Source organism: Arvicanthis niloticus, chromosome 6 (assembly GCF_011762505.2).
Source record: "Arvicanthis niloticus isolate mArvNil1 chromosome 6, mArvNil1.pat.X, whole genome shotgun sequence".
Taxonomy (NCBI): domain Eukaryota; kingdom Metazoa; phylum Chordata; class Mammalia; order Rodentia; family Muridae; genus Arvicanthis; species Arvicanthis niloticus.
In genome coordinates, this window is record NC_047663.1 from 24,185,691 (window position 1) to 24,203,968 (window position 18,278).

An 18,278-nucleotide genomic window follows, 5' to 3' on the forward strand; every position below is an offset into this window, starting at 1 on the left:
TGAGAAAACTGCTACCATTAATTTATATTACTATACATCATGATCAAAGTCATTAATTTATATTACTATACATCATGATCAAAGTCATTAATTTATATTACTATACATCATGATCAAAGTTAACAGTTACAGACCCTAGGCCAAACCCAAATACATCAGCTACCAATTCTAGTTTTTCTAGTTTTATCTTGTATAAGATAACCATGCCAATTTGTTATAAATTAAGAGTCCTTTTTAAAAATCTTATATGTAAGAGTTTTGCTTACATTTATTATCTGTGCAAAATATCTCTGCCTGGTGCCTGAAGAGGCCAAAATTTGGTACTAAATCCATTGGAACTGGAGTTACAGATGTTGTAAAATGACATGTGAGTTCTGGGAAGCAAATGAGGATCCTTTGAACCATGTAAGCAATGTAAACACTGCTTATGTAAGCCTATGATGCTGTTGCTGATAATAATTTGTAAAAATAATTTAGAACTACAAATCATTTAATCTAAGCTTCTAAATTCATAAATACAAATGAAAGAAGCACACAAAAAATAGTTGTAAGCAATTTGGAATTTATCATACCGATATCATAACATGAAATATTAAACCTACAAGCTGAGGATATAGCTCACTTAGGAGTATGCTTGCCCAGCATGCACAAAACCCTGGGTTTCTATGTTTTTGTTTTAAAATAGGGTCCCACAATGTAACCATGGCTGGCCTGGAACCTAATAGGCAGAGCAGGCTGGCCCTGGAACTGCACACATCTCACAAGCACTCAGATTAAAGTTACACAGCAGCATGCCTAGCCCAGTCCCTAGTACCACATACACAAGTGTGGTAGAAAGATTAAAGGCCATCCTTAGCTACACAGAGTTAAACAGTCTGGATAAATGAAACCCTGTTCTAAAAAAACAACAAAACAAAAACAAACCAGGTTTATAATTCTGTTCACTAGTATCATAAAAACAAAAAACAAAAAACAAAACAAATAAAAAAAAAATTGAACTCAGGGTCTCAAGTGTACTAGGCAAGTTCTCCATAACTTAGCTATAGCCCCAATACAAGGCAGGGATTCTTTCTATAGAGAGTAGGCTTTAAGAACTTTCTCATATTTCCAAAATAGTATGCTTTTTTTTTTTTTTTTTTTTTTTTTTTTTTTTGAGAGAGAGGACAGAAGAAAGAGAGACAAAGGGAAAGAGAAAAAGAAAGAGAAAGAGAGACAGAGAGGGAGGAAGTACATGTGCACCTGCCTGCAAATATATGTGCACAAGATACTCTGGCTCACAGGGATAAATGGTGTGAAGGCTATAGACCTATCCAGGTTATCTTCCTCTTCTATCATTCTCTACCTTACTTTTGTGAGAAAGTCTCGCTAAACTTAGAGCTTACTATTTTGGCTGGCCAGTGAGTTCCTTTCTCTGCCTGACAGAGTGCAGGGTCAGAGGAATGCACTGATATGCTCAGCTTTTCCTTGGTGCTTGGGTCCTCGGGATTGCATGGTTAGCACTTTACCCACCTAGACAACTTCTCAGGGCCATTACATTTCTTTTTTCCTTTCTTTTAATTTTGAGGAAAGAGAAATGACGAGGGGCAGGATAGGGACACCAGCATTGTCATAGCTTCCCTAATATTTTGAAAATAGTCCACAGTTCCATCAAAGAAAGACTGCATTAAAGGAGTACACTGGAGTAGATGGAACTAATCTAAAACCTGCTAACTTAAGAAAAACAGATATGGAATGAAGAGTTGGTTAACTAGAGGACCAGGAGTTCGGATCTAAAACTCATATTACCATTTACTGTCATCTGTACTGTTTACTCACAACAGTGATTTTTCTTAGAGCTAGAAAGATGGCTCAGTTGGTAAGTGCTGTTTTTGTTGTTGTTGCTTGCTTTTAAATTATATATATCCACATAATGGTATGTACAAATGATTAAAAACTGTGCTTGGAGACCAGAGAAAGGTATCAGATCTTCCTGGGGCTGAAGTTACTAGTGATTGTAAATTGCCTGATGAAACTTCTGGGAACTGATCTCACATCGTTTACAAGACCAGTTTCACCCTCCTATACCTGCAAAACAATATTTAAATGGATGTATAAATCAGAGATGTTGCTCACACCTATAATCCCAGTACTCAAAACACAAGACAAGGGATGGAGAAATGGCTCAGTGGTTTGAGAGCACTGGCTGCTCTACCAAAAGTTTTAAGTTCAATTTCCACCACCCACATGGGACCTTGCATCTATCTATGACTCTAGATTCCAGGGAATCTGACACTCCCATCACTCTCATGGTGGCTCATAAGCACTTACACCTTCTGTTCCAGGTGATGCCCACTTCTGATCTCTGTGGCTACTGCATGCATGTGATGTGCATCAAATAAATTTAAAAAACAAAATCTAAAACTTAGGTCAACCTATCAAAAAATTCACATAGGCAGAACTATACATGGTGCTGCATCACTTTAATCCCAGCACTTGGAAGGTGCAAGGGGACAAGTTCAATGTCATCTGTATCCACATAGCAAGCTTGAGGCTGACCTGCTACATGAGATAGTAACCTAAAAAGTCCTCACAGGTAAACAAGTTAAGAAATGAAAAGTAAAATAAAGTAGTAGTATACAGCTATAATCATGCACTTGGGAGGCTGTTAAGCAGAGAGGTTCTTAAGAAATTGGGGGGGCTGGAGAGATGGCTCAGCAATAAAGAGCACTGACTGCTCTTTCAGAGGTCCCGAGTTCAAGTCCCAGCAACCACATGGTGGCTCACTACTCTCTGTAATGGGATCTGAAGCCCTCTTCTGGTGTTTCTGAAGACAGTTACAGTATACTCATATAAATAAATAAATAAATAAATCTTTAAAAAAAAGAAAAGGAAAGAAAAAAAAATTGGAAGCCAGCCTGAGCTATATAATAAGGCTCTTTTTCAAAAAATAACATGGGAGTTGGAGACACAACTAAGCATTTAAGAGAATCTAATGCTCTTGTAAAGGACCTGAGCTGGGTTCCCAGCAACCACAAAGAGTGGCTTACAACCACCTTCAACTCCAGCTCCAGAAGATTTAGCCTCATCTACATAACAGGTTCCAGAACAGCCAGGACTAGAGAGACCTTATCTATAAAAATAAATGAATAAATATAAAAACAGAAGCTGTATAGTTCAATAAATAAGAGCACTTGTAGCTCTTGCAACAGATCACTGTTCAATTCCCAGAACCCACATGGCCACTTACAACCATTGGTAAACGATAGTTCCTGACCATCCAGTGTTCGTTTATACACATAACAAAAATATTTTTAATAAATAGATAAATAATGTTTAAATGGTGGCACAAGTTTTTAATCACTGCACTCTGGAGTCAGAGTCAGGTCTGAATTCAAGTTTGAGTCTAGCCTGGTCTACAAAGAGAATTCCAGGGAGCCAGGGCTACAAGGAAACTCTGTCTCAAAAAAAAATGTATGTTGGGTATAGTGGTGCACACATTTAATCCCAGCATTTAGGAAGGAGAAGCAGGTAGATCTCTGAGTTTGAGGCCAACCTGGTCTACAGAGTGAGTTACAGAATAGTCAGTGTTATGCAGAAAATGGGCCCACCTCCACCACTGCAAAACAACAACAAAAAAAAAGAGATGGAGAAATGGTTCCACAGTTAAGAGAACTTACTGCTCTTCCAGGCATATATGTGTGTACACATACACATTCCGGTAAAACCTCATACTAATAAAATTAAAATAACAGGACTTTCTGCTATTACCTTTGTCCTTCTTGAAATCCAGTGCATCTTGTTTGTCTGTGACAATTTCCTTCATGTTTACAACACTTTGATGAACCAACTGACGAAGAATCTTGATCTCCCTGATGGCTGTAATGGGGAAGCCCTCTTTCTCATTGTCTAGCCGAACCTTTTTCAGAGCTACTAGTTCTCCTGCAAAAAATAGATGCAAACTGTCACTGTGATCAACTTACATTTCTTAGTCATAGTTATAAACCAGCACTACCTTCACAGACTTTTTACATAAAACCTCTAATTCCCTTCTTTTTTTTTTTTTTTTTTTTTTTTTTTTTTAAAGCAGCTGAGATTGAATTTAGAGCCTATACTAAGCATGGCTTCTACCATAGGGCTATACAACCAGTACTATTCCTATGTTCTTAAGTTTTCATATAGAGTCAGTGCTGATATAGAATCTCTTTCTTGGGTCAGGGTGATATTGCACACCTTTAATCCCTGTACTCAGGAGGTAGAGACAGATGAATCTCTGAGTTTGAGGACAGCCTGATCTACAAAGTGAGGTTTAGAACAACCAGAATTGTTAGATAAATAAACTCTGACTTGAAAACCAAACCAAAGAAACAAATACAATAGTAAATAAATGAATAAATATTTTATTATTAAATATTATTAAATATTTAACTAATTATTATTAAATATTAATCTTTTCCTCCCTGGCTTTCTCATTTCTAGGACAGGGTCTTGATAAGTAGATTAAGACATCTTCAATTGCTCTGCTTCTCACAAGGTAGAACGAGAGAACACACTCCCTGTAAGTTGTCCTCTGACCTCCCAATGTGTACTTGACACAAATATGCCCAAAGAAAAAAAACAGACATACATATGTACTCACTAAATAAATTACAATACCCTCCTTGCCAAAAAAAAAAAAAAAAAAAAAAAAGTAGCCAGGCAGTGGTGGTGCACGCCTTTGATTTGGGAGGCACTTGGGAGGCAGAGGCAGACAGATTTCTGAGATGGAGGCCAGCCTGGTCTGCAGAGTGAGTTCCAGGACAGCCAAGGCTACACAGAGAAACCCTGTCTCGGGGGAAAAAAAAAAAAAAAATTCAAGCAAGTAATATAAAGTTTAAACAGACTACAAAGAAGGCTGGGATTATAATTATAGCCTTTTTGATAGAGTGTAGTGCAAGTTGTAGGTTCAAATCCCACCACCAAAACACAATACAAAACAAAAAACAAAGCCCACCACCAAGTCAAAACAATAAATATTCAAAATAGTCAACAAAAAGTAGAGGATCTAGCTTTGGGCTTATATTGCTGAAACTCAAACCCAGGACCTCTCAAATGTATGCAACCAGTCTACCTCTGAAATTATAACACACACACACACACACACACACACACACGCACATATATATGTATATGTCCCTTGTCCGAAAGGAGCTCACTGGTCATTCATGAAATCACACAATTGTACAGTTAAAAACTGTCTGAACCATATATGGTCACACATTGTTTTGTCAATAATCCTTGAATAATAACAATATTTATTCAGGCTGGGCGGTGGTGGTGCACGCCTTTAATCCCAGCACTTGGGAGGCAGAGGCAGGCGGATTTCTGAGTTCGAGGCCAGCCTGGTCTACAGAGTGAGTTCCAGGACAGCCAGGGCTACACAGAGAAACCCTGTCTCGAAAAACCAAAAAAAAAAAAAAAAAAGTTTATTCAGAATTTGCTATTGTTGGTATTATAAATATTCTAGAGATGATATAAACTACACAGGAGGATGGGCATAGGATATATCCAAATATCCTATTTTATGTAAGAGAGAAGATACAGGGAGGTCCTGGAACAAACACACTAAGAGATGGCCAAACTATTCTTTTGGAAAATTATTATCTACTTAATAATAGTAAGAGAACAAATTAGAGCCTAAAACTTGTTTTAGTAAATCTATTAAAATATTAATAATTGTTAAATTATTATACTTTTGGCATCAAGAATTTTAGAAAAATACCTGTGTCTTTGTCCTTGGCTTTATATACTTGGCCATATGTTCCTTCTCCAATAATCCCAATAATGTCAAACTTGTCCACACAGCGCTTCCCCCAATCACTTTCTGTTTGTCTTCTTTCTCCATAACGAGGACAACAAATTCTAAAAGGAAAATCAGTAAAACTGTTATTTTTTGCCATTAAACTGGCTTCTTACAAAATTATTATTGAGATGGCAGAAATGGAATAATGAAATAGTATCTATCAATGGTTATTATGGAATTCTGGCTTTAAAAGGTACAAGGTAGTGGTGGGTTGTGTAAGTGTTCACTAAATACATGGATTGCTTTTCAAAAAAAAATAGTTAGAGCTGGCCATAGTAGTGTCTACCATATTTTTGTTTGTTTGTTTTGAGCCAAGGTCTCACTGTGTAGCTAGCTCTCTGGTTGTTCTGAAACACTGTAGACCAGGCTGGCCTTAAACTCAAAAGATCAACCTGGTTCTGTCTCCCAAATGCTAGAACTAAAGACACTGCAACCTCTTGTTAGGTCTAGGCCAGCCAGGGATACAGAGTTAAGACCATTTCTCAATAAGATGTTATCTATGTTGGTTTGAAGAATGGCCCCCTTAGGCACATATATTTGAGTGCTTAGTCATCAGGAGTAGGACTCTTTGATAGGATTAGGAGGTATAGCCTTGTTGAAATAATTATGTCACTGAAGGGGTTTTTGAGGTTTCAAAAGCCCAAGCCAGGCCAGTAGTTGCTCCTACTATCTATAAATCAGAATGTACCTTTCAGCTACTGCTCCAGTGTCCGCTTGCATGTTATCATGTTTCCTGCCGTGGGAATGAACTAAATCTCTGACACTGTAAGCAATTCCCCATCTAATTGGGTGAATTAAATGGTTTCTTTCATAAGAATTGCCTTGGCCATGGTATCTCTTCACAGCAACAAAACTGTAAATAAGACAGGTATCCTTCCGAAAAAATTTTTCCCATAAAATTGAAATATAGTATGTATTTACTGGCTCTCACTTCTATGAGTTATAGAAGATATATAAATTCTAGATGTAAAACAAAAAGAATAATTTTAAATTAAAGAGATCCCTAGGGGCTGTAGAGATGGCTCAGCAATTAAGAGCACTAGTTTCTCTTCCAGAGGTCCTGAATTCAATTCTCGGCAACCACATGGTGGCTCACAACCATCTGTTGTGTACATGCAAACAGACTACGGGTATATATTAAATAAATACATAAATAAATAAATAAATAAATCTTTAAAAAAAATTGAGAGAGAGATCCCTAAGGTGCTGGTGAGATAGCTCAGCAGGTAAGAGTCATGAACCAGGAATCAATTTCCAGCACCTACATGGTGGCTTATAACTGACTTTAACTGCAGTCCCAGGCGATTCAGCACCCTCTTTTGGTGTCCTGGGACACAAAATATGCGTACAAAGCACAGACATACATGAAAGCACCTATGTTCATAAAATACAAAAATTTTGACATCTTGTAAAACTTACTTTGGTCTCTTTTTATATGGTTGTTGAGGTGGTGTAATTGCCTTTGGCTCTGGAGAATCTGGGGGAGATGGCTCTCCTCCCGGTAGCTCAGGAGGAAGAGGCAAGTCTGTGAGTAAATGACGAGTCCTCTGTTCCTTCTCTTTCTTTGCAGGCTTTGAAGGAAGCATTTCTTTTGGACTAGAGATGAGAGAATTAAAAAAAAAAATTATTCAGAGACTATGAGAATAAAGCTTTCAAAGAAAATTATAATGCCCAACTATTAAAAAGATTACTAAAATTTTACTTATGGGAGCTAGAGAGATGGTTCAGTGGTTAAGAGCAGTGGTGCTTCTTTCAGAAGACTAAAGTTCAATTCTTATCATCCGCATAACAGCACAATTGTCTGTAACTCCAGTCCAAAGGAATCCCACTGCCTTCTTTTGACCTTTGTGGGCATCAGGCATACATATGGTTCACAGACATAAATATAGGCAAAACACTAACATCCATAAAATAACAATAAATCTTTAAAAAAAAAAAAAAAAGACTAAACAGATAAAACTTAGGAGCTAGAGAGATGACTCAGTGGTTAAGAGCACCAGCTGCTCTTCCAGAGGTCCTGAGTCCAATTTCAACTACATGATGGTTCACAATATAATGGGATCTTCAAGCCCTATACTTTCAGGTGTACATGCAAGCTAAGCATTCATATAAATAAATCTTTAAAAGAAACTCTACAAGAAATTAGAACTTGAGTGTGCTTATATTTAATATTAGTATTTGGGTTATTCTTTTAATTTAAACTTAAAAATTTTTTAATGTGTGTCTGTGCACTATTTGTATGCAATGATGACTGTAGAGGCCAGAAGAGAGCATCAGATAGCTTGGGACTATTGTTACAGATGGGTGTAAACTGCTAAGTGGGTGCTGAGAATAGAACTCAGGTCCTACAGAGCAGCAGCTAATGCTCTAAACCACTGAACCACTTCTCCAGCCCATTGTGGTAAAATTCTTGCCTAACAGGTCCTAGATCCTGGGTTAAATACCCAATACCTGATGAGGAAGGTATAGGAAAGGTCCAAACTTGGCAAGTATAGGCAGGGGGATCAGGTATTAAAAGAGGCCACAACCACACAGAAAATTTTAATTTTAAGGCCAGTAACTATATGTGATCCTGTTTCAAAAATCCAAAAATTAAAACAATTCAAAAACTCTCTTTAATGAACAACTGACATTCCAATTTCAGATAAAATAAAATGTACAAGTATAATGTAAAAGTTATAATGTAGGATTGAAGCTCATACAGTTCATGAAACTTACTTTATAATAAAAGATTTAAATGAAAGAGGTAACTAATGCTACTTAAAAGACTTAGATAAAACTTAGGAAAAGGAAATACTAGATCAAAGTGTTTTATAGCTAAGTTTGAAATTAAAACTCCTGAAAAAATACGTACTTTAGTTATTTGGGGAACAGACTACAATGATCCATGACTACACAAAATAAAAACTTTGAAACTAAAATGGTAAAAAAATTCAAGCAGCAATTTCAGACTTATTAAGGCTCTAATAGGACTCACACAAGCAGCAAGCAAATTGTAGTTTTAAAAAAAAGAAAGCTTTCTAGAAATCGGAAAAGTAGTCAAATTTTGGGTCATTTTGCTTTTTTTTGAGACGTCGCACTATATTCCTGACCGGCCTGGAACTCACCAATCTTCCTACCTTAGCCTTCTGTGTACTGTGATAACATATATATACTATAAAGCCTGATAAATCTAAAATTGAAAAATATACTTATTTTTAAATTTTGTGTGTGTGTGTGTGTGTGTATGTGTGTGTGTGTGTGTGCGCGCGCACAAGTGACATTAGATGCTCAACTAGGTGTAATGCCAGATTCCCTGGAGATGGAATTACAGGTTGTGATCAACTAGACATGGGTGCCAGAACTGAATTTGGATCCTCTGCAAGAGCAGCAACTCTGCCAATCAATTTCTTCAGCCCCTCTTACCCCCCATTTTTTTTTTTTAATGTAAGTGCTCCGCCTGCATGTATGTCTGTGTACTATATGCATGCCTGGTACCTGAGGAAGTCAGAAGCCTAAGTGGAAACCCTGTCTGGAAATTAAAAAAAAAAAAAAAAAAGAGAGAGAGAGAGAGAGAGAGAGAGACAGAGAGACAGAGAGACAGATTTCTTAGTTCTGTTTACTAGAGAAGAAAACAAAGTAACTGAACTGTCTCACGACTATCACTTAAGTCTATTGTTTTTACACTTAGTTTTTTTCCTCAAAGATTTATTACTTCATGGCTTTATTACCACGGAAAAATGTACATGCTGCCAGGCATGGTGGTACATGCCTTTAATCTCAACATTCCTGAGGCAGAGGCAGGAGTATCTCTGTGAGTTTAAGGCCAGCCTGCATCACCCAGCAAGTTCTAGGACAGGCAGGACTACATGAAGACCGTCTTGGGGGAAGATAAGAGGGTTGGTGGCATTCTACAGGAGATTCTATTCTAAGGAAGTTTTAAGAAGGAATGAGTCTTGAGCAGGACAATCATCAGTTGAGGCCATACTAACCTGAGGTCAAATTTTGCTTCAAAAAAATTTAATATATTAAAAACCTTAAAAATATAATGAAACGCCGGGCGGTGGTGGCGCATGCCTTTAATCCCAGCACTTGGGAGGCAAAGGCAGGCAGATTTCTGAGTTCAAGGCCAGCCTGGTCTACAGAGTGAGTTCCAGGACAGCCAAGGCTATACAGAGAAACCCTGTCTCGAAAAAAAAAAAAAAAACAACAACAACAACAACAAAAAAAACCCAAAAATATAATGAAGACCCATAAAAATCCAATGTTTAACAAATAGTATAGCTCTTACTGTAAGGCACTAAATATGCCAAATAGGGAGAGAGCCTGACATAATGAAAGATGTATTTATATACCAAAATAATTACCAGGAAATACTGATGTATATATACAATTTGTCCTTATCTAGTGTTCCTGGTTTCTCATTCATACTTTTTTACAGCTTCCCATGTGTTATTTAGGTTGCTTTAAGTCTGTGTATAAGAAACAGTTGACTCCTACCCCAATTTTACAATTTTATACTTGTTAATTAACTTTAAATTAACCTGTAGATACAAATGTAACCATTTGTCACCTGACTTGTTAGCACATGCCTTTAATCAAAGCACACAAGAGGCAGAAACAAGTGGATCTACAAATGAAATTCAGGTCAGTCAGATACTAAATGTTTTTTGTTGTTTTTGAGACAGGGTCTCTCTACATAGCTATGACTGTCCATAACCACACCCTCAGGACATAGGCTAAGAACTCACAGAGATCTGTCTGCCTCTGCTTCTGCCTCTGCCTCTCAAGTGCTGGGATTCAAGGAATATGCCACTTTCCCAGCTGTATGTTTTATTTCTTTTAAGATGCTATGAAGCCAGAAGAATTCCGTGAGTTGAAGATCAGACAGGGTTGCATACTAAATTCTAGAATAACTTGATCTACTAGCATACTGGAGGGCAGCTAAAGCCACAGTGTCTCAAAAACAAGCAAAGAGAAACAACTACTAACACAGGGATGAAAAGATGGAGTAGGACTTTAGAGTACTTGTTTATGGAGTACTGGGCACTTGCATGTTGACTCACAAACATCCTATAACTTCAGCTTTATGAAGATCTGACTCCTACGGCCTCCTACGGCACCTACAGTCATGTACATAATACCTTACCACATATGTACATATAAAAACTAAATCTTTAAGAAAAAAACGTTTTTGGCTCCAGTTATGTTCTTATATGCCTCTAATCCCAGCACAGGGGAAGCAAAGTCAGGTGGATCTCTGCTAGTTCCAGCATAGCCTGGTCTACAGAAAAAGCTACAGGACAGCCAAGCCTACACAAAGAAACACTGTCTCAAAGAACCAAAAACGAAAAAAACAAAAACAAAAAAAAAAAACAAAAAAAAGCTTTTGAATTATCATCAACCAAGTTCATTCATTTGTTCTGTTACCAGTATAAGCTTTATGTTATCAGAATTCTAATTATCTCGATTATTTTATTGTTTTGTCTATATACCACATGCATGTAATGACTGCAGAGGGAAAATACCCTGGCACTGGAGTGACAAGATAGTTGTAAACCACTATGTGGGTGCTGGGAATTGAACACTGGTCCTCTAAAAGAGCAGCCAGTGCTCTTTACCACTAAGGCATTGCTCCAGCCTCCCAATTATCCTGACCCTAATTCCTTGAGCAATTTTAATTATTCATTTAGTCTAATAACCAATATTAAAAGGGCATATAATCCCAGCATTTGGGAGTCTAGGCCAGCCCTCCAAAACTAAGCAATCCCTCTATATCAGCATCCTGAGTGCTGGCATGGCAAGTGGCCACCAAGTCCAGTTTAAAGGTCTCAGTCAAGGTGTGTATCACTCTATCCTCTCTTGTATTGTTATGTGTGTTGTATATGTATTTGTTAGTGTAGGCTTCTATACATGTATATAAGTTTTGTGTGTGTGTGTGTGTGTGTGTGTGTGTGTGTGTGTGTGTGTGCGCGCGCAAGGACGCACACGTGTGGAAGCCAAAGCTACAAAAGGTCTTTCTCTGGTGCTCTCAAATTTTATTTTTTGAGACAATATCTCTCACTGAACTGAATCTCATCAAATTGCCCAGTCTGGCTGGCCAATAAAATACAGAGAATGATCTCCTCCTTCCCTCAGTCTCAAGAAAAGACAAAATCTTTATTTCCATTTCCTACCTTGAATAATTTATAAATAAAAAAAATAACCAATTATCAAATACTTAAAATAATGACACTGGGTTGGGCATGGTGGCCCCCACTTTTAATCCTAGAACTATGAAGTTTGAAGCAGATGGACCCCAGCATTCTGGAGGTAGAGCCAGGTAGATCGATGAGTTCCAGGCTAGCAAGGGCTACATAATGAGACTCTGTCTCCAAAAAAACCAAAATATATAAATACTTAAATAAAAACAAGAGAACTAGCCTTGGTGATGAATAACTGTAGTCCTAGCACATGGATAGCTAAGGAAGGAAGATGTCTGAAGGCCAAGAGTTCAAGAACAGACTAGATAATAAAGAAATACCTTACCTCAAAAGTAAAACATTCTCTCCACTCCCCACCCTTTCTTATCCACTATTACACTAGAACATTTTTAAGAAGCACAGAAGGTAGTCTGAAAGAATATAGATCTTAAGAACTAAAAAAAATAAACAGGACTGGAGAAATAGTTTAGTCAGTAATATGTTTGCTACCCAAGCAAGGACTTAAGTTTAATCTGTAACACCTATATTCAAAAATGGGTTTGGTGGCACAGGCTTATAACCTCAGCTCCAGAGGGATAAAAACAGAAAAATTCAAAGGGCTTGAAAATTGCTAAGTTGTTAAAATCTCTTATTGCTTTTCCTGCATACCAGAGTTCAATTCCTACCACCTGCATGGTGGCTTACAACTACCCATTCAAAGGGATCTGCCACCTTCTGGTGCACATACAAATATGCAGGCAAAACACAACAGAGATTAAAAAAAAAAAAAAAAAAAAAAAAAAAAAAAAAAAAACTTTGGCTGGTTGGTTGGTTGTTTTTTCCGAGATAGAGCTTATCTGTATCATCCTAGCTATCCTAAAACTCACTCTGTAGACCAAGCTAGCCTCAAATCCACAGAGATCTACTTGCCTCTGTCTCCCAAACGCTGGGATGAAAGGCATGAACCACTGCCTGGTTATCTTTAAAAAAAAAAAATGTGATTCCCTATATAGACATGGCTGTCCTCGAACTTACTATGTAGACCAAGCTGGCCTCTACAAGAGATCTACCTGTCTCTGCCTCCTAAGTGTTGGGATTATAGGCCTACACCCAGCTAGATAAAATATATTTAAAAATTAAAACAAAACAAAAACGAGATGGATGACTCTTGAATAACACTTAAAGTTGACTTTAGGCCTCCAATTGCACACCTACACTCACACACACACACAACACATCATCACTCAAATTTGATGTATCCTAGAAAGTAAATTTGAAAATTGAGTTTAAATTTAAGATAAGCAGAACTTATTTTCTTATTTACAATGAAGTTTTTGATAGAAAATACAACTCATACCCTAGAAAATAAAACAGCAAGATCTCAACAGAAAAAACAGTTAAGACCACACTTCTATACCAGTCCCTGGCTAAAGCATATCTGTTTGGAGGTCTTGTTCAGCTAGTATGGCCAACAGATTAAAAATCTTTCATAATGTCATTTATGAGATTCATGCTTCATTATCATTTCAGTAACTAATACTCAACAACCCAGTAGAATTAAGCTCTTCCTATCGTCTCAATTCTGAGTTATAGTCTAATTAGCAAAGACGACTCATACTGCTTTTTTTCTTTTCCTTTTTAATTATAGGATAAGTGATTTTTATTTTATTTTATTTTATTTTTTGGGGGGTTGAGGAGGGGGAATTTTGAGACAGAGTCTCTCTGTATAGCTTTGGCTGCCCTGGAACTTGGAATTGTAGACCAGACTGGCCTCGAACTCAGAGGTCCACCTGCCTCTGCTTCTGAAGTGCTGAGATTAAAGGTATGTTACCACTGCCTGACAGAATAAATGATTTTTAAAAATTGTATCACTCTATAATAAATTCTCTATAGATATTAAAATATTAGGACAAGAAGACAGAGCTGGCAATATGGCTAAGTCAATAAAGATGCTTGCCATGACTCTACTGACCTGAGTTCCATTTGGAACCTATGCAAAAAACAAAGGCAAGAACCAACTCCACAAAATGGCTCTGACCACCGGGCGGTGGTGGTACACGCCTTTAATCCCAGCACTTGGGAGGCAGAGGCAGGTGGATTTCTGAGTTCGAGGCCAGCCTGGTCTACAGAGTGAGTTCCAGGACAACCAGGGCTACACAGAGAAACCTTGTCTCGAAAAACAGAACAAAACAAACAAAAAAAAAAAAGTCTCTGACTTTCACAAGTACCATATAGAACATGTGTTCACACACACATACATATCCATAGCATAAACTTTAAAAATTAAAATAAAGATGTGGTTATGTAAGAAAGAACTAAGGTATGAGGGCATCCTCTAGGCTCCAATGCACACATGTGAGCACACACACAAATAAAAATAATACACTTGGGCCTAGAGTGATGGTTGAGAGGTTTAAGAGTGCTTATTGTGCTTCTAGAGAACCTGCATTCACATGGCAGCTCACAAACATTTCTAACTCCAATTTCAGGGAACCTAATAACCTCTGCCTTAAACTAGCTTATACATCCATGTGGTACACATATACTTACGCAGGTTCACACATATACACATAAGTAAAAATTAAGTATTCAAATATAGTAAAGTTGGGGCAAGAGAGATAACTCAGTAATTAAGAGCACTTATGAATCTAGAGACTTAAGTGCAGTTCCCAGCACCACATGGTAGCTCAGAAGCATCCATATTCTTATCCCATGGGATTCATCACCATCTTCTGACCACATTATACACACACACAAAAGTCATACATGCACGCATATACAAAATAAATCTAGGTTGGGCAGTGGTGGTGCATGTCTTTAATTCTAGTACACAGGAAGGACAGGCAGGCAGATCCTGTGAGTTTAAGGCCAGTGTAGTCTATAGGGTAAATTCTAGGACAGCCAGGGCTACACAATGAAGCCCTGTTTCTGAAACACCAAAACCCCCACCCCTGAAAAACCCTAAAAATTAAAGTAAATTTACATGAAAAAGATTTATCAGGTTTTAAATTTTAATTCTTGTCAGGCATAGTGGTGCATGTCTATAATCCCAGCATTCAGGATATTGAGGCAGGATTGCTTTGAGTTTAAGGCTACCTGAGATTATACAGTGAGTGTAAGAAGATGCTATCCCTGCCCCTAACCCCAAAAGGTAGCCATCAGAATAATTCAGCAACTAATGGCACTTGCCACCAAGCCTGATGACTAATACCTGAAATCAACAGGACAGAAGAAAATTGATTCCCCCCAAAATTCTCCTCTGGCCTTTGCACTAAGCCACAGTATACACACTCAAAAATAAACAAACATGTAATTTTTAAAAATGAAAGAGAATATTCCACAAAGTTCTAACTCTCTATTTGCAAGCAATACAAGAATGGACTTTTCCACTAAAAAACTAAAAGCAATTCCTAATTATAAAATAATTAAAAGATAATCGAATAGGTTCAGAAACTTAAAATATAAATCTGACTGACTTTTTCCACACTATTATGAAACTTACCTATCCATGTCATCATCGCCAGGTAATAGGGGAGGGAGGGGCAGAGGAGGCAATGTTGAAGTTTTCAGGTGTGGAATAGCAGCTGTTACCGATACTTGAGTCTTCACAGAAACCTGTACAGGGGGCTGAGAATTTGTCTGAGAGGATAGAGTAGATGTCCTTGGGTGAGGAGAAGAGGGTAAAGCTGAAGTACTTGAAACAGGAACTTGACTAAATGGTGGTTGGGGAGGAGGCAGAGGTGGCTGCAGTGGAATAGCTGGTAGTGGAGGCAAAGGTGGTAAAGGGGGTGTCTGAGGTGGAGGGGTAGTAGATGGTAAAGGGGGTGGAGAAGTAATTGTGGGGAGAGGTGGAAGGGTCTCCTTTTCTGATGTCTCTGTCTCCTTTGAAGTAACAATCACCTCCTTCAGTGCTACAGGTTTAGCGTCCTTTGTTCCCTGTGCTTTCAAATCCTTAACAGGATGCTTCTGCAAGTTCTCATCCAACTTTACTTTCCCTGTATCTAAACAATTTTTTACCTCTATGTTTGAATGTGCTACGTTTACCAGTTCAGTATCTGGGGTAGATTTTTCTGACTTTATACCTCTGGGTAACTTTTTAGACTCTAACCCTGACTCCTTCACCTCAAGTTTCTCTTTTTTAGGCAAAATTATAGGTGAACCCTTGGATTCTTTTCCATCCATTTTTGCTGCTGCTGCAGCAGCTGCTCTTTCCTTCTTTTTTCTACTGAGTTCAGCTCCCAGGCTGGAATTCAATGGAAGCCTGACAGGTGAGATACTGGAATGACGACTGCGTGACCCGGATCGCTTCTTTTTACCATGAGAAGATGAGTGTCTTGAATATGCAGGACTTCTACTTCTGGACTTCATGGATTTCCTACTGGAAAAAGAAGAAAGGCAGTTAAAACACACAATATACAGAGTAATAAAGAGGATAATAGGCCATAAAAACAGGGTCTAGAACTATAAATTTAATCGCACTCTGAGTTATCAATTCTAAAAGTTGATTAAAGAGAAGTATGAGGGCACACTCCTTTAATACCAGCACTTCAAAGGCAGGGTTATAAGAATCTCTAAGTTCAGAGACACCTTAGTCTACTGTCTCAAAAAAAGGGGGAGAGGAATGGGGTCTGGAAGGGCTGGCTCAATGATTAAGAACAGTGGCTACTCTTCCAGACAACTAAGGTTCTAAACCCAAACCTCACACAGGGGCAATTAAGTAACTGTCTGTTACTCCAGTTCCAGGTATATCTAACCCCCTCTGTGGGCCTCCTCAGACACTGTAAGTACATGGTATACAGACATAGAGGCAAACCACCCATACATACAAAATAAAAATAAATATGTAAATAAATAAATAAAAATAAAATTAAAAAAAAAAACAAAAACAAGTCAGGGCTTTAATCACAGCCCTGGGGAGACAGAGGCAGATGGATTTGAGTTCAAGGCCAGCCTAGTCTACAGAGTGAGTTCTAGCTGGAGCTATCTAGTGAGACCTGTCTCAGAAAAGACAGAACAACCCCTTTCTAAAAAATGGGAGGAAAGAGCAGCTGGAGAGATGGCTCAGTGGTTAAGAGTGCTATCTACTCTTCCAAAGGAGTCAGGTTCAATTCCTAGCACCCACATGGTGGCTCCCTGTATTTAACTCCAGTTCCAGGGGATCCAACACCTTTATATAAACATTTAAAGAGGCAAAACATCAATACACATAAAATAAATAAATCTTAAAAAAAACAAAAAACAAAAAACAAAAGGAGGTTCAAAGTTGGGACTACAGAAGAAGGTTCAGTGGTTAAAAGTACTTCCCAGTACCTACTTGGTGGCTCAAACCATCCAACAGCCACTTTTTGTCTCCTTGAGCACCAGGCATGCACATGGTACAAATACATATATGCAGGCAAATAATCATAAAACTTAAGTATCGAAAAAGTAATCAAAGGCCTCTGCTATATGCCAAACTCAAAGTTAGCTTTGGCTATATGAGATCATATCTAAAAACAAAACAAACTCTAAATCTCCTTTAACACAAAAATGGTTTCCAATCAACTTTTTAGTACAGGTAAGACAAGAACTGCATGTACAATGATATATATTAGAACCTAGTTAAACTAAAAATTCACTTGGCTTGGCTATGGCTTGGTGGCTCCTGTTTGTAATCCTAGCATTTAAGAAACCAAAGCAAGAAAATTACTGAGACTGAGAAACCAGTGTGAGCCACAGTGAGTGAGTTCCTGTCAACTTGGGTCATATTTAGACCTTGTTCAAAAACAAAACAAACAAAAAAAAAAAAAAAAAAAAAAATCAGGAGCTGGAGAGATGCTTCAGTGGTTGAACATTAGCAGAGGATCCAAGTTTAGCTCCCAGCATTCACATTGGGCACAGCCACCTATATTCCAGACTTGGGAATCTGGAGGCCCTGGCCTTTACAGGCATCTGCATTCATGTATATGCATGCACACAAACACATAATTTAAAATAATAAATATTTAAAACAAAAAAAAAAAAAAAAAACAAACAAAAAGAACCACTCATCTGGGTGTTGTAAATTCATGCCTTTAGGATCTTTGTGAATTCTAGACAGTTTGCTCTACAAAGGAAGTTCCAAGCCTGCCTAAGCTATACAGTAAGATCCAGTGTAAAAGAAAGAAAAAAACAGAGCCAGCATGGTAGCAGCATTACTGGTAACCACAGCAGTAAAGAGACAGAGGCAGAATCACTGCAATCAAAAAGTAAATAAATAAATAAATAAATAAAAATAAGCTGGATGGTGGTGGTGCACATTTTTCATCTGAGCACTTGGC

At 37.8% G+C, this 18,278-nt stretch overlaps 1 protein-coding gene across 6 annotated transcripts in view; it reads right to left on the bottom strand.

Annotated features, from left to right (window-relative positions):
• Window positions 1–18,278, bottom strand: part of Cdk12 (cyclin dependent kinase 12) — a 78,622-nt gene that overhangs the window by 54,800 nt on the left and 5,544 nt on the right. For 5 of the 6 annotated variants that reach the window (XM_034505757.2, XM_076935843.1, XM_034505756.2 and 2 more), the window contains exons 2-5: window positions 15,482–16,357; window positions 7,238–7,414; window positions 5,738–5,877; window positions 3,748–3,918 (exon numbers count right to left, since the gene is read on the bottom strand). In XM_034505757.2, the coding sequence (XP_034361648.1) occupies window positions 3,748–3,918; window positions 5,738–5,877; window positions 7,238–7,414; window positions 15,482–16,357 (1,364 nt within the window). The remainder of the gene's footprint in view (window positions 1–3,747; window positions 3,919–5,737; window positions 5,878–7,237; window positions 7,415–15,481; window positions 16,358–18,278) is intronic. The other variant, XM_034505754.2, reaches the window with a different exon arrangement.